At 39.6% G+C, this 15,247-nt stretch overlaps 1 protein-coding gene across 2 annotated transcripts in view; it reads left to right on the top strand.

The window, feature by feature from the left end:
• b3glctb (beta 3-glucosyltransferase b) overlaps nt 1–8,405 on the top strand; it is a 94,646-nt gene extending 86,241 nt beyond the window's left edge. Inside the window, exons 13-16 of one of the 2 annotated variants that reach the window (XR_011977643.1) lie at nt 2,051–2,170; nt 5,331–5,475; nt 5,633–6,586; nt 8,359–8,405. Coding sequence is in view for 1 of the 2 variants with exons in the window: in XM_072659381.1 (XP_072515482.1) it covers nt 2,051–2,170; nt 5,331–5,475; nt 5,633–5,803 (436 nt within the window). In the remaining variant the exon portion in view is untranslated. Of the gene's footprint in view, nt 1–2,050; nt 2,171–5,330; nt 5,476–5,632; nt 7,882–8,358 lie in introns of those variants that run through there. The other variant, XM_072659381.1, reaches the window with a different exon arrangement.
• Nucleotides 8,406–15,247: the final 6,842 nt, after the last annotated feature.

Raw genomic sequence — 15,247 nt, 5'->3', positions numbered from 1 at the left:
TATTAATTAATTAATTAATTTATTTATTTTATGTGGGGAATTTCCCCTGATTTTCCCTGATATTAAGTAATTTAGAAGTATTTCTGTTGGTCCATTCATCATGCATTTTGTCACACAGTGTAAAGAACAACTGCCAGATTCACATTAAGTCAAAAAGTCAAAAATGGAGATACAAGGTTTTTGCTCGACAGTGACGATAAGCCTTCTCCAATACACATGAAGCCAACCAATCATTAAAGAGCTGAATGCACTTGGTTCTGCTACATAAGCTATAACAGATGGTGGCTGGGGCCATCCTACACACCCACAGGCCAGTTATGCATAATAGGACTACATGGCCATTCATTTTATTTGGGTTTTTCTTCCAATGTCTGTAAATAAATGGTCCCTGTGGATAATTTGAAGGCTTTTCTTTAACTTACAATCAACAAATATATTATAAAATATTATGTATTTGTAGGTATTTATGCTGGAAAGCTTGCTTTGCATCAATTCACCAGATGTTTCAATGTTACACATGTTTTACAGCTCATTCCTCTGTCTTTTCACTTTGCTAAATTGTTCACTGCATGTATTTGAAACTAGAAGTCTGTGCAGCCAATTGTTTGTAGTCCCACGCTCACATGATTTCACCTCACTCCTGCAAAATATCGGCAGCATTGTCCCACTCCTGCCCTGAGCTTAAACGCTTTGGCCTGCTTCTGCACACACAGTCCGGTAGAGCCTAACTGACATCTATAATGTGCAGTAATATGGCAGCAGTGGTCATCAAGCCTGCTTACATTTATTTTGAAATCAGTGGAGTGTGTTTATTTATTATTTATTTTTGGCTGGCCACACACAGTTGAGGCCATTTGATGGCCGTCTGTTTCGCTGCTGTTCCACAAACAGACTCTACAAGAATGCAGATCACTCATTTGAGGAATTTCTCCATGCATACAGTACTGTCAAATAAGAAAAATAGATCATTTTATACCACTGATAGAATAGCAATACAATGAAACACTTGTAATAAACTTTTAAGTATTAAGAATTAGAATATAATGTTTAAATATCCCAAAAAAACATTAATAAAAAAAAAATACACAATAAAATAGACTCTCGGGCTCTGTTGATAAAAAGTGGCAAAGTAAAAGTAGATGTCATTTCAGTTTTAGTCTTTCAGTCGTTGGACAAAATATTGCTGACATTCATTCTTATGTGAATAAGCACACCAGCAAACACAATGGGCAATAACAAGGTCAGCAAAAATGATTGAGGTCATGTTTATATGACCAGTGGTTTGAACCCTGTAGCTGCTCTGTACACTGCATGAATAATTCTGGATGAACAGACCAATAGAAATGACTTAGAATAAACCCTTATGTTATATTAACTTTCATTTAAGTACATTTTTGCCTTCTCCTGTACAGTCACCGTTTTGTTTTTCATAGGACAGTGGCGATATATATATAGTACGTCTATAACGTAACAGGCCTAAGATGTAGTATTATTTACCATTCAGTGCTATTTATCATTTAGTTTGGTTAATCAGTGATGTTATATCAGGTGACCTGGTGGAATTGAACAAATCCACACTGGCCTTTGTTCTTCAAACTAGCTCACAAGATCACCTAAACTACCTTCTTCAAAATTAAAATTTTATATTCTGTATAAATATATATTACATTAATGTTTATTTAAATCTGTTCTACTATGATTTTTTTCCCCCAAGCAAAAACACTCTTTCTGCTGAGATAAATAATATGCTTAGCTGTACATGGTTAATTTCCTGGGCACAGAAAATTAGCTCTGTACCGCAGGATATTGTGCTAAGTGCCAGCCTCCATTTAAAACATTTTCGCTTCACATGTGTAGGTTACTACCTTATTTTTTTTTCTTACCCAAAACCGCATCTTTTTCTAGTCACCTTCTTTTTTCACTCTCTTCTTGGTGTTCTCTGAAAGCTGCGCCACTGGGAGATAAAAAAAAAGACGTCTGACCTGCCTGTTCTTTGGACAGTGATGTAGGGTCATGCTCTGTTTTTGACGGTTCTGTGATTGATTTCCAGCTTAACCAGACTGCGGAGGCTCCTGCGTTGCTACAATCCCACTGAGGCTGTCTGTGTCGGGGAGCGCTATGGCTACGGCCTTAGCCAGGGTGGCTACAGCTACATCACCGGCGGAGGAGGGTGAGCCTTAAAAAATTCAACACTTCCCCCACACAAATAATATCTCAATACAATAAAGAATTCCTAATGGACTCAGAAAAGCAGCCCCAAACCATGACATTTCCACCTCCATGCTTCATAGCTGATCTGGGTTCTTGTGCTCAAATGCTGTGTCTGGTTTACGCCAAACATGTCCTCTGTTACTGTGTCCACATAATTTAACTTTAGATTCATCTGTTCAGAGCACACTGTCCCAGATGTCCTAGTCTTGCTCTGATGGTTTTTGTGACAGCAAGGGTTTCTTCATTGCACACCTCCCATGAAAATCAGTGGGTGGTCTCTTTCTGATGGTAGATACTGTACTTTTAGCTGTGGCATAAGCTACCTGTAGATCTTGATGGTGATGATATTTTAGGATTGTTGGAGTCTGCTGTTGGACTGAACTTGCTAGGACAGTCAATCCTGGCCATGTTGGCAATTGTTGCACTTGCACATTATATTGCAGACAGTGAAACTGATGATTTTTAAGTGGTCTGAGATCTTTTAAAATCCCTTCCCAGACTCATCAGCATCTACAACCTAATTTCTGAAGGCATCAGAGAGTTCTTTGGATCTCACCGTGGTGATAACACTTACTTTACAGATCAATATCAAACCAAAATAAATATCTGAGGTTTAAATCTGCAAATCATCTGCAGCGAATGTCCTGCACCTGATTATAATTTTAGGCATTTTCAGTAGTAATAAATGTGGGGATGTCCTAACTTTTCAGTCACATGAAAATACAGTGAGGTCAAAAATTACATAAACAAAAATTACAAGTAGGAGAACTTGCACAATCAGTGGCTGACTAAATACTTTTTGGCCCCACTGTAGTATTTTTTTATTTATTTTTTGCTAAATAATGTGTTAGTGTTATGTGTGGGTTATATTACTCCCATCTCCCAATATAGTGAAGATCAAATGTCCATATGTTATGTTAAAAAAGACTTAAGGGATGTCCTAATGTTTTCACGTGCCTTTAGTGACATGACATTGATATACTTGGGCATAAACAAAGAGTAGTGCAACTAATATAATAATATAATCTAATAATAAATAAATGGTTTTGAGAGCATGGTTCAAGCCCCCCTGTGTTCCCATTCCAACCTGTTTGTGATACCCTAGTAGCTGGTAGCTTCTCTGTGCTCACATAAAAAAAGGTTCTTATGGTCATGAACAACTCAAGAATCACTAAGGCACAGACCTGCCATGAACTGGTGTTGTATATTTTAGTAGAAGTTTAACTAGTTTTAGCTAGTTTAAGTTGCACTGTGCTGTGTTCTCTGGAATGATGGTGCTCCATCCACTACCTTTGGAATGAGTTGGGGAATTGAGGATGATGGTGGGGTGGTGATCAACCAAACTCGACATTGACTACTGCTCTTGTTGCTGAATGCAGTCAAATCCTCACAGCAATGCTTGAAAACATGTAGAAATCCTTCCCTGCACAGTAGAATTTTTTGTAATACCCTTGATTTAGTAAGAAACAATGAATAAGCAGGTGTCCCAATACATTTGTCCCTTCAGTTACAAGTTACGTCAAGTTACTCTGCCCCAAAAAAAGAACAGCTCAAAGAAACTGAAAGCCCAGTATTGCCAGGACTTGAAATTGCGTTGTCCAGTCCATGCAGAAACAGGTATTTAATTCAAGCAGTCTGAAGGGCTCTTGTGAAGTGTGACTTCTCATGTAATACCACCTGTCTAAGGGCACAGGGCACTGCCCAAGAGTCTAAGAATCATACCAAATGTCTTCTAAGCCAATTTTAACAGTGCATTTATTTCTGATAGAAGTTTCTGATTTCCCATGGGTCCTCCCCGACTGGGTTTTGGTCCCCCCATGCCACCTCATTTAAAAAATCCTGGAATCGCCCCTGCTCCCAAGATCAAGAAACACTTGATCCTTATTCTTTATTCTCTGGATCAGAGCCGTGGAAAAGATACAGAGAAAGGTGAGAAGAGGCAAGAACACAAAAAATGTAGAAAAAAGGAGTTCTTCATGGCATGGATTCCACAAGATGTTGGAAGCATTCCTTTGAGATTCTGGTCCATGTTGACATGATTGCATAATGTAGTTCCTGCAGATTTTTCAGGAACAGGGTTGTGGGTTCGATACCCAGGCTCGGCAAGCTGCCACTGTTGGGCCCTTGAGCAAGGCCCTTCACCCTCTCTGCTCCCCGGGCGCCATAGCAATGTCTGCCCACCACTCCGCGCACATGTGCTCACAGTCACTGTGTGTGTTTAATCACTAGCGTGTACGTGTGTGTTCATTGCACGGATGTGTTCATCTGTGTCTGACTGTGTCCGACTGGCCATGTGAATGTAGTGGGCTAGTCTTACGTGAATTTTCTTACGTGGTTTATTTTTTATTACATACTGTTATGTAGCAGCGAACTGTGACAGTAAGAGCTACTACAGGCCATAAATTGTCAAAACTCAGTCAAGAAGTGAGGAGTGCCTCTATGATATTCTAGTAGCATGTTAATGCTAAGCTAACAGCTTAGCCGTTTTATTTAAACACACTTTTAAAACTTGCAGAAAAAAACATTAAGATGTGTTTAGTTGGCTGTATCTATCCAGATACCATGGGAAACAAAATTACAAATTGTCAGATTATCAGGACAAAAATTTTACTTTTCTGTTGCCAAACAGACCTTAGCAATGCAGTCAGACTGGTGATGTAAAACTTCTAGTTTAAATACAAGCATCATTCTATTGAATTAAATTTAACTAAAAATGACAGACATGTCTTTTGTACTTCCCAGGAATCAATAGGTCTTCAGTAAAGCCCTAAAAGGCTCTTAGGTTTCCACCACTGTGTCCAAATAAGCAGGTACATCTGAAATTACTTGTTAACATGGATTGAAGCAAGCGTGTAATGATTTAGACACAAGGTTTGCACCTTGCTAAAAGGAGGGCATAAGCTTATGTTATTTGCAGGTCCAGCACAAAACTACAGAGGGAATCTTTGGTGTTCACATGCCTGGGCTGATTTGACTTTTCGCTTTAATCAAGTGTGAAATAAACTGCGCTTTATTAGATTCCCAGACTGTAGCTTAATTGTTCAATCTTGTTTTGATGAGCATTCTTGGTATCTCTTGGTATCTCTGCCTCTTGGCTAACCACATGGTTTGTCTGGCAGTATGGTATTCAGCAGAGAGGCCGTGCTGAGAATCCTCTTCAGCGGCTGTGGCTGTTATAGTCCAGATGCTCCAGATGACATGGTGCTGGGGATGTGCCTGAACACACTGGGAATACCAGTCACGCACAGCCCACATTTTCACCAGGTAACACACACACATACACACCATTCATTTTATTGCACATTAATTATCATCAGATATCCTTGAATGCTTGACGTTTTTCTGGAGCTGATTTCAAAACAAAGTAGCTTTATTAGAGAGGCAGCATTACACTTTCTGCTCTGTGCCGTTATAATTCTAGGCCCGTCCGGATGATTACCCCAAAGAGCTGCTGGTTCGCCAGAGACCCATCTCCTTCCACAAGCACTGGAACATTAACCCCGTGGCTGTGTACCAGCAGTGGCTGATGGACACTGAGGAGCCATTTCAGCGCCTCTTAGGAAGAGGAAGAGAGAACAAGCAGGAACTCTAAGTTCACTGGTATTAGTTGTGAGTGGACATTGGTGAAAAAAAAAGGTTTTCTATTTTTAATTTAGGTTTATTATATCTGCCTTTTTTTTTTTGTATTAATCTTGCATTTACTTCATTAGAAACTCCAACCTTCTCCTTCACCTCACTGTCTACCTAATGGATTCAGAATACAGATGTACGATTACAGGCTGTAGCTTGTAGTCTGTTTTCATGCATAGTTAGGCACCGTTTAGAGAACACCTTTTCTCTTGTCTCTTAAGCAGTCTTCTTTTCATCATTATCTCTGGATTAGCAGATACTGCAACAAAAAAAAAGACCTCCTCTAGCCTGCGTGACGCACTTTATGTTTTATAACGTGCCCCACATACAAAAACTGATCAGATTTGCACACCTCGTAATGTAATCCTGTCAGTAATCCCCCCTTTTGATAGTGTGCCTGCAGTCTTTTGTACCCTGATTAGTTACATTATGTATTCTGTCACATCCCAACTTTGCCTCCAAATGTAGTCAATCAGCCAAGATATGGTTGTCCTCTAGAGTTTACTTCCTTAATATTGCGGTTAGCTACACTGTTGATGCTGTCATGGTTTGTAACACTAATCATGTGTCATTATCACATATTGTCATTTATTAAAACTGGCTTCTACTCCATTCAGTTATACTACACAGATGGGTCCATTCTCCCCTAATGCCCATCTTGCACCAACAGCGGCATGGTATGCGTGGCACCCCCGAACCCTTCCGTGACATTATTTCACACCAGATGCAACACACGTGTCAGCAGGTGAAATCGGCCAGATGTCTTTTATTGATCATGTATTGCTTTGATTTCCTTAATGAACTTTTTTTAGATTAGATGATTACAGACCACTACATGTAACTGTTTTCTTTACAGTATCCAGATACAGTATTTAGGTTGTTGTGGAACTTAAATAAATACTTATTTTTTGCTCCAAAGTAGCTGTAGTCAGATGTTTCTTGGCCTCAGTTGTTCATTTAGCCACTGCAATACTGCACTTTGTACTGTTTCTGCCTAGAAACTGCAAGAAATCCATTCCCGGCCTGTCTCAAAAGTAGACCCAATGTATATTTTTGAGCTTGGCTTGTGTTAAAAGGCTACATAGGTTAATATAGGAGTGCACTGCTCACAGCATGTTCGCCACGTCTAGTCTACAGCTGTACCTCATTAAGTGTTGGTCATGTTCGGATCACGGAACTGCAGTTAATTAAATTTTACTTGGGTGATCTACCTAGAACTGCTGTGACCGTCAAATAATGACACCCAAATTCTTTTTACCGCTGCAGTCAACAGTGCTGTTAGGTGAGGTTGAAGTAGGACCATCAAACAAATACACCCACCAAGCACTTTATTAGGAACCTCGTAGTAGAATCTCTTTTTGCTTTGATTTTTCGTGGCATGGATTCAACAAGATGTTGGAAATGCTCCTTTAAGATGTTGATTGCATCACGACGTGGTCTTCTGCTGGTGTAGCCCATCTACTATCAAGGTTGGACATGTTGTGCAGTGACAGATGCTTTTCTGCTCACAGTTGAGTGGTTATCTGAGTTACTGACGCCTTTCTGTCAGCTCTGACCAGTCTGGACATTCTTTGTTGACCTCTCTCGTCAACAAGACGTTTACGTCTGCTAAGCTAAGCTCTTTATTCCACCAGTCTGAGGGAACTCTAGACTGTTGTGCTGACAATCTCAGGAAATCTGCAGTTCCAGAAAAACTGAAAAGAGCCCATCTGGCACCAACAATCATGCCACGTTAAAAATATTCTGAGATCTTATTTTCTCTCCATTCTGATGGTTGATGTGAAATCACCTGGAGCTCCTGGCCTGTATTTGTATGATTTTATCCAGTGCTCTGCCACACAATTAGATTAGATCACATCTGATTAGATTATTGCAGGAATGAGTAGGTGTGCATTTGTTTCTAATAAAATGCTTGGTGAGTGTATCTTTCCAGTTAAGAGCAGTTCTTTGGTCAGAAACTGACAGGCGGTTTGGTAATGCTTAACACACAATTCTGCATCAACAGATGGGCTAACTATACACCACATGAGTCTGAGACCAGCAAGGTGAACATACTAATAATATGGTTGGGGGCTGTAAATGATTTCTTTTAATTTTTTTTTTTTTAACCCCTCCATAGTGGCTCTAAAGTAGTCCTACCTAGTGTTTTATTACATTACTAGGCTTTTTTTTATGAGCTATTTGTGCTCCAGGTCTTTATTTAGAGACAGCATTATTTCGTGCAGTGCAAAGGTAGTCTATAAAAAGGCAATTTTAATTAAGTCATTGAAGAATTCGCCTCTAAACTCAGTTGATACCCATCTCTCCTACTCCGGTTTGAGTGTTTGACAGACTGAAAGGTCAGGCTTGACGTTTATATTGATATCTAGTGTCTCAACCAGAAGCTCAGACTCCTATTCCCTGGTGTGGCAGCAGCTGACAGCGTGCTAATGTAGTATTTAACTCTTTATACATACCATAATGCAAACAGATTGAGATACATCATTTTTATTAGTTTTTTTCTTCTTCTTCTCAAAGGCACCATAAAGAACATCTGTTACAAGGAGCTTTATGATGAGTGATGGGCTGCAATACCTTTGGGGAGATTTGTCCCTGAGCAATAACAATAAAGGTTTCTTTTTCCATTAAGAAGTCCTTTTTGTGGTTGTTGGATCTTTTATAAAGTTTGTTGAACTAAAGACGTGCATGCTGTCTTTTTTATGATGATGCTTTATATTCCATGCTACCTTCAGTCCAGGCCTTGTGCATCAATATATAAATCCATTAAAAACAAAGAAAAAAGCATGCCATCGTTTAATTTCGCTGCAGTCATGTCAGAGCTTTGGCTCTTTCAGTTTAGATAACTTCAGCTTGAGAAATGTAAGGGATATGTTTTCAGTGAACACCAGTGTGTAACATCTTGCTGTAAAAGAGAGAAGCACAACCGTTCACAGAGGTGCCCTCCAGGATTATTTTGACCCTGACTAATGGATCATGGGGTCTAATGGAGTATCTGTAGTCAAGCTTTTACTTCAAGAAGCTTAAATTCAGACCATTTATTTGAAACTTATTGGATTTTTTCCTGGCCATTCATACTCCACATGACTCGAACGGATATCAGTACACTGGAATTTTCTAATTATTGTTCTGAAAAATGATAAAACGGAGAAATTCAGTGTAGCAGTGAACAGAAATCCTTCTTGAAGGTTAGTTCAGTTTTAGTAACTGTGGATACCCCTGATAGCTTTAGAAATGTCTTATTAAATGTCTTAATGTCTTATTAAAGTTGTGGGCTATTAGTACAGTATATCATTCACATTCATTCATTCATATGTTCATTTTTACAAATTATTTGTATATTTTAATGAAGACATTAAAAACATTGGGCCCTGACACTGTCACTATGACCAGAGGATTGCTAATTCGAATCCCGGTCCTGCTTCTAGCCATCGGCAGCCAGGGCCCAGAGAGAGCGCAGTTGGCCTTGCTCTCTCCAGGGTGGGTAGATGGCACGTTCTCCCTGCTTCACTCCAATGCAATGCCCGCCAGCACTGGCGTCTGCTGGCTAATGTGTCAGAGTCGGGTATGCAGTGATTTCCTCTGAGCATGTTTGTTGCCCGGTGACGTTGCTGTCTATTTACCAATCCTGTTCTTTCAACATTCAATGACTTCACATGTTAATCACCAATGCCAAGCACTTGTTTGGGTGCTTGATCTTCACTAGAATGGAGTGAAGATCTCAGAATTAGAGCCACAAATTCTAATATAAGAAGGAGAAGTACTGTTTGGTAGCAACAAGCAAACAATTCCTTTCTAGAAAAAGTCATTTTCATTTCTCTTAAACCCCACTTTAGTTTAGCAGTTTTCTCAAAGATTCTGATTTTCACTGTTTTCTTAAAAATATAAGATATATAATATATAATATAACTTCTTAAGAAGATATTGGTGAATGACCCCAATTGACTTAAATGCCTCTTTTAAATCATATTTCTTCAATCTGTATTTGTTTGGTCTGATTGGATGAACCATACTATAAATTCTACACTTAGATAATGTTCGTAAGTCCATAATGTTGAGGAAAGGAGCATCCACATATAACTCAAACAATAAAGCACACTGGTAATCCTTGTTTATGACTGAGGAAATGTGTTAGCGTACCGCTATTTGCCCTTAACGTCATGGTAAATCTGGCAATTCATTTTTATGGCCCAATCTGATAGTGTTATTGTTTGGGAAAAGTAGCGTTAAGAGCTTTCCTCCCCCCTCAATAAAGTCCATCTCAGGGCTCTCTCTGAGGAATGCAATAATGGTTTGGTTTAACAATATGTATGACAGAAATGATATAATTATGGAGTCTTCCTTATTTCTTCCTACAAGAGGAACATCATGTAGTGTTTTTTTTTTTGTTGTTGTTGTTGTTTTCTTAAAGGTTTTAGAGAGGCTTGTTATTTGGATGGGTTTTTTTCTTTTGAGCCCTAAATTCTGTCAGTGTTTCTTCTTTGTGCTCTTTCTCTTGCCCCTGGTGCTCTCTGCTCCATTAGGGCTCTGGACCTGGATGTCTGCAAAGCTGCTCTGGGACAATGTCTGCTGCCAAACGTGCTGCACATATACAACAGGGTAGAAATTCAGAGTAAGTGCCTCCTCCCTTCCTCTTTTGTTCATTTATAGTTCCATGTATGCAATCCTAGAGGTGTACATAAAGTTGTAAGGACAGGACGGGCCCAAAATGAAGACAAAACAGCAGTTCTACCTAAATCATGGATCCATTTGTGGATATGACCCTACTTGACATAGGACACCAGTCACAAAATGTCCTGGCTGGACCTGGAAATGATATTAATGGGTTATTGATCTCCAAGCCCAGAAAAGATATACTCTATAAATCATGACTTTGACTGCAGATGTATGGCACAACATCCTGTGACCTAATCCTTTGGCCCTAAGGCAACATTTCTGCATCCTGGTCCTGAAGTAATTACCGCTACTTTGGTATTTTTCTGCTCCACGTGCCGTCACTTATTTAAACATTTTTTACTAAATTTGTTTTGATGTTGTTGTTTTTAATAGAACCAAAAATTGTTCTTCTGTGGCATGACTCAAAGACTGGCCACTGCTTTAAATTGGAATGGGAGTTCTCATAACACTCAACATGACCTATGTTTACAGATATCAAGTCCCACCCTTCAACAAGCCAATGCACTTGCTGGTTGCACTGTAAGTGGAGGGTTGACGTGCTAGTGGGGAAAGCCCCCCCTAGATGTGGAGAAAGCAGATGCATGAGTTAAAACAAAGCAAAGAATCATGTTTTCTGTGTGTTATTGAGCCGAATGCCACAAACTTGTTATAGGTTTTGTCAGATTTGATCATAGATTTAAAAACTGTAATCTGACCTTTAGTTTCTAGTGTTTAAAGCGTGTTTTCCCCCCTACTGATATCTTTTCTTTTTTTTTTGCATGTTTGTTGCACTTAAATGTTTCAGATCATCAAACAAATTGAAATATTATACAAGGATAACACAAAATACAGTTTTTAAGTGTTTACCTGTTCTCAAGTAATTCCAGGTACAAAGTAATTGAGATCTGTTAGTCTGGAAACAGTTATAAAACCATTTCTAAAGCTTTGGAATAACAGTTAAAAGTCATTATCCACAAAAGGTGAAAACATAGAACAGTGGGGAACCTTCCCAGGAGTGGCCGGTCGACCAAAATTGCCCCAAGAGTGCAGTGACTGCTTATTCACAGCATAACACAGCATTTCAGAAAAGGAACTTCATGCCAGCAGTAAAACATGGTGGTGGTAGTGTGATGGTCTGGTGATGTTTTGCTGTTTCAGGACCTGGAAGACTTCCTGTGGTAAATGGAACCATGAATCCAACCAGTTATTAGGTTTAGATGGTAATCACTTTTTCACACAGGTCCATGTAGGTTTGGATTGTTGTTTTCCCTTAATAATAAAAACTTTCATTTAAAAATTGTATTTTGTGTTATCTTTGTGTTATATTTAAATTAGTTTGATGATCTGAAACATTTAAGTGTGACAAACATATATATATATATATGTATATATATATATATATAGCAAAATTATATCAAAGGGAGGGGGGTCACTTTTTCACACCACTGTATGTCTCTCCTCATTTACAGAGAAAGAAGTCTGGTGTCGCATAACTGGAAGTAACTGCCCGGTGGCGTTGCAAAGAGAACAGGCTTGCCTGTAAGGACTTTTATTTTTCAGAGTGTATAGCAGGGTAGATACTAAACTGCGCATGGCTGAGTTACTACAGGACTGAGCTGACTTTGACCCCAAGGTTATTCTTATTTTGATAAAAGGCAGCTCCTCTTTATTGTAATGTATAAAAATAATAGTACATTTCAAACAGCTTTCTTAGACACTGTGCCAAGACTATTACTACATCACATATTAAAAATAAAAAACTCAAAGAAAGGGGAAAAATCCAAACAGTGCTGGATTTTAATTAACCAGAGTTAGCCTGCATCAAATGAAATCTTTAAAGTTTACAACTAAAGGCATTAACATCATCTAGCACTGAGGTTTTGCCTCTGATGTTTTCACAGTCTGCCGATGGCTTAATCACTACCAGAGTGTAACTTAGTGTGAGGAACAATGAGGAAATATATATGAGTGCAGTAGTGTCTCAGATATGGAGCTTGGAGATGGAGGCAGACAGCAATGCAGGTACTTTAATTATCGCAAAACAGGATACTAAGAAACACAAGCTGGAGAACAAAACAAACAATGGGGAAACTAGCAAGTTAAATAAACAGCCAGTGACAGGCTAAAAAACATGAACAGCCATGAACAAGACCAGACAAAGAAACACTTAAAGGGACTATTTAAGAACCAACAAGCATCACCGGAGACTAACATAAGGGCAGGGCTACAAAGGAGGCACAGGTGGGAACACTAATGACAAGGCGGGGCTAGGGCGGAGACAAGAAACAGACATAAACAGAGCCATGTGCTACATCTGAGCATAAAAACAGACTCATGTGGTGGTACAGTGATGTTTTATCCATAATATAATACATTGTCCTGACCAGAGGAGGATGGGTCCCCCTGTGAGTCTTAGTTTCTCTCAAGGATTCTCCTTATGTTATATGTGTTGTCTGAGAATTAAGAGAAATACCAGTGACTCCCACGCATTTCTCTAGACAGTTAGTAAATATATAATGCCAGACTATAGTATGTAAAATGCTGCAGGTAGATCCAACAGGAGATTTACCCTACATCAAATACCAGGAGCAGGTTATTAACAGGGTTGAGACGAGAAGTGTTGGAAATACACTATGTCTTCCGAACACAGAAAAGAAGTATCTATATTCATTCAGAGTTACAAATTTAGCAGCATTCAGAAAACAGTTGCTCACCAAAAATATATACATTTTTTTAAAGAAACATGTTATACTTCGAAGAAGAGCTTATTTTGTAAACCATTAAGTGCTGTATAAGGGTCCACAAAACATATTGAATGACGAATTTCAAAAGCTTATTGGTCAGTAAGACTGTTGATGTTCAAGGACTTTTGGACACAGGTGTAGTGATAGCAGTACTACAGATATTAGAGGGTTTCACAATCTCTGATCTAAGGTGACAGAGAGTGGAGCATCAAGCTTTTCAGAATTATATGGGATCAGAGTTCAGGGAGTTTTTAATTTTCCAGTGGCGGAATCCAGTAATTAAAGAGCTGTACACAGACCATTCAGAAAAAGACTGACAGCTGATTTTGCAGCTGATAATATGTTGCTTTCACTGGTCCTGACAAAATCGGACCTTGCAGAAGCAAATTAATGGACACGCAGTTGCAATCGAAATTATTCAGCCCTCATTGCAAATTAGATTTATTAGCAAAATTGACCTGCTTTCAGCTAGATAAATAAACCAAATCAAACAAGAACATTTTAATCAGCTCAACACAACTAATAGAAAAAGTGTTTTCTCCAAATTTAACACAAAATGACACTTTTAATGACCACCGCAGTTTAACTTATATTCAACACCTTCATTACACTCGTCTTTAGTACTTAAATAAGTAGAGCACCCTTATGCTGTTATGACCTGCTGCAAAGTGATGCTTACCCAGGCACCAGCTTCTGGCAGCGTTCCTGAGGAATCTTAGCCCATTCCTCATGGGCATCGGCCTCAGGATCACTGATGTTCCTGGGTTTGCTGCTGCAATCTTAAAATTTACCTAAAGATTCACGTCAGACGACTGTGACAACCACTCCAGAATCTTTCAGGAGTTCTTCTGAATCTACTTTGAGGTATGTTTGGGATCATTGTCCTGTTGGAATGTGTGCTTCATTTTCCTTCTCCAGACATACAGCTGATCCATAAGGCCCGAAAAGTTCTAGTTTTGTTTAATCGTTCCCCAGAACAGAATTCCAAACTTCTGTGGCATATTTATCTGGTTTTGAGCAGATTAGAGCCGACTTTTCTTGTGCTTGTCGGTCAATTGGTGCCTAACAGCATTTAGTATTTACTCTACTGTGCAAACTGAAACCTCAGTGCCTGCTGCCACCAAATCTTGCTGCAGTTTTTTTGCAGTCACTCAAGGGTTTTTAAGATAAGATAAGATAAGATAGTCCTTTATTAGTCCTGCAGTGGGGAAAGTCCCAGTGTAACAGCAGAAAGAGATAGCAAGACACTCAGTTACAAAAAAATTGGATAAATAATTTACACTATATACACAATATATATACACAATATAAATAAGAATTAAAAGAGCAATAACAATACTATTTACAGCAAAAGACTCTTAATTGCACATGGAGGGGGGGGGAATTTGCACATAGTATTCCCTGAACATGAACATGTGTGTGTAGTTAAGTGTGTGTGTATGTGGTCCGCTGGGAGCAGTGCTGGTTGTGCAGTCTGACGGCAGCAGGAAGGAAGGACCTGCGATACCGCTCCTTCACACACTTGGGGTGAAGCAGCCTGTCGCTAAAGGAGCTGCCCAGTGCTGCCAGAGTCTCATGCATGGGGTGGGAGCTGTTCTCCAGCATGGATGCCAGCTTGGCTGTCATCCTCCTGTCTCCCACCACCTGCACTGGGTCTAAGAAGCACCCCAGGACAGAGCCGGCCCTCTTTATGAGTTTGTCCAGTCTCTTCTTATCTGCCGTCGAGATGCTACTGCCCCAGCAGACCACTCCATAAAAGATGGCAGATGCGACCACTGTGTCGAAGAACATCCTCAGGAGTGCTCCCTGCACTCCAAAGGACCTCAATCTCCTCAGCAGGTAGAGTCTGCTCTGGCCTTTCTTGTAGAGTGCAGCAGTGTTGACTGACCAGTCCAGTTTGTTGTTCAGATGAACACCCAGGTATTTATAAGAGTCCACACTCTCGATGTTCATACCCTGGATGTTCACTGATGGAGGGGGGTGTCTGCACCTGCGGAAATCCACCACCA

Source organism: Salminus brasiliensis, chromosome 16 (assembly GCF_030463535.1).
Source record: "Salminus brasiliensis chromosome 16, fSalBra1.hap2, whole genome shotgun sequence".
Lineage (NCBI taxonomy): Eukaryota > Metazoa > Chordata > Actinopteri > Characiformes > Bryconidae > Salminus > Salminus brasiliensis.
Note: the sequence above shows the minus strand (reverse complement) of the source record. Positions and strands in the feature narration are given on the sequence as shown.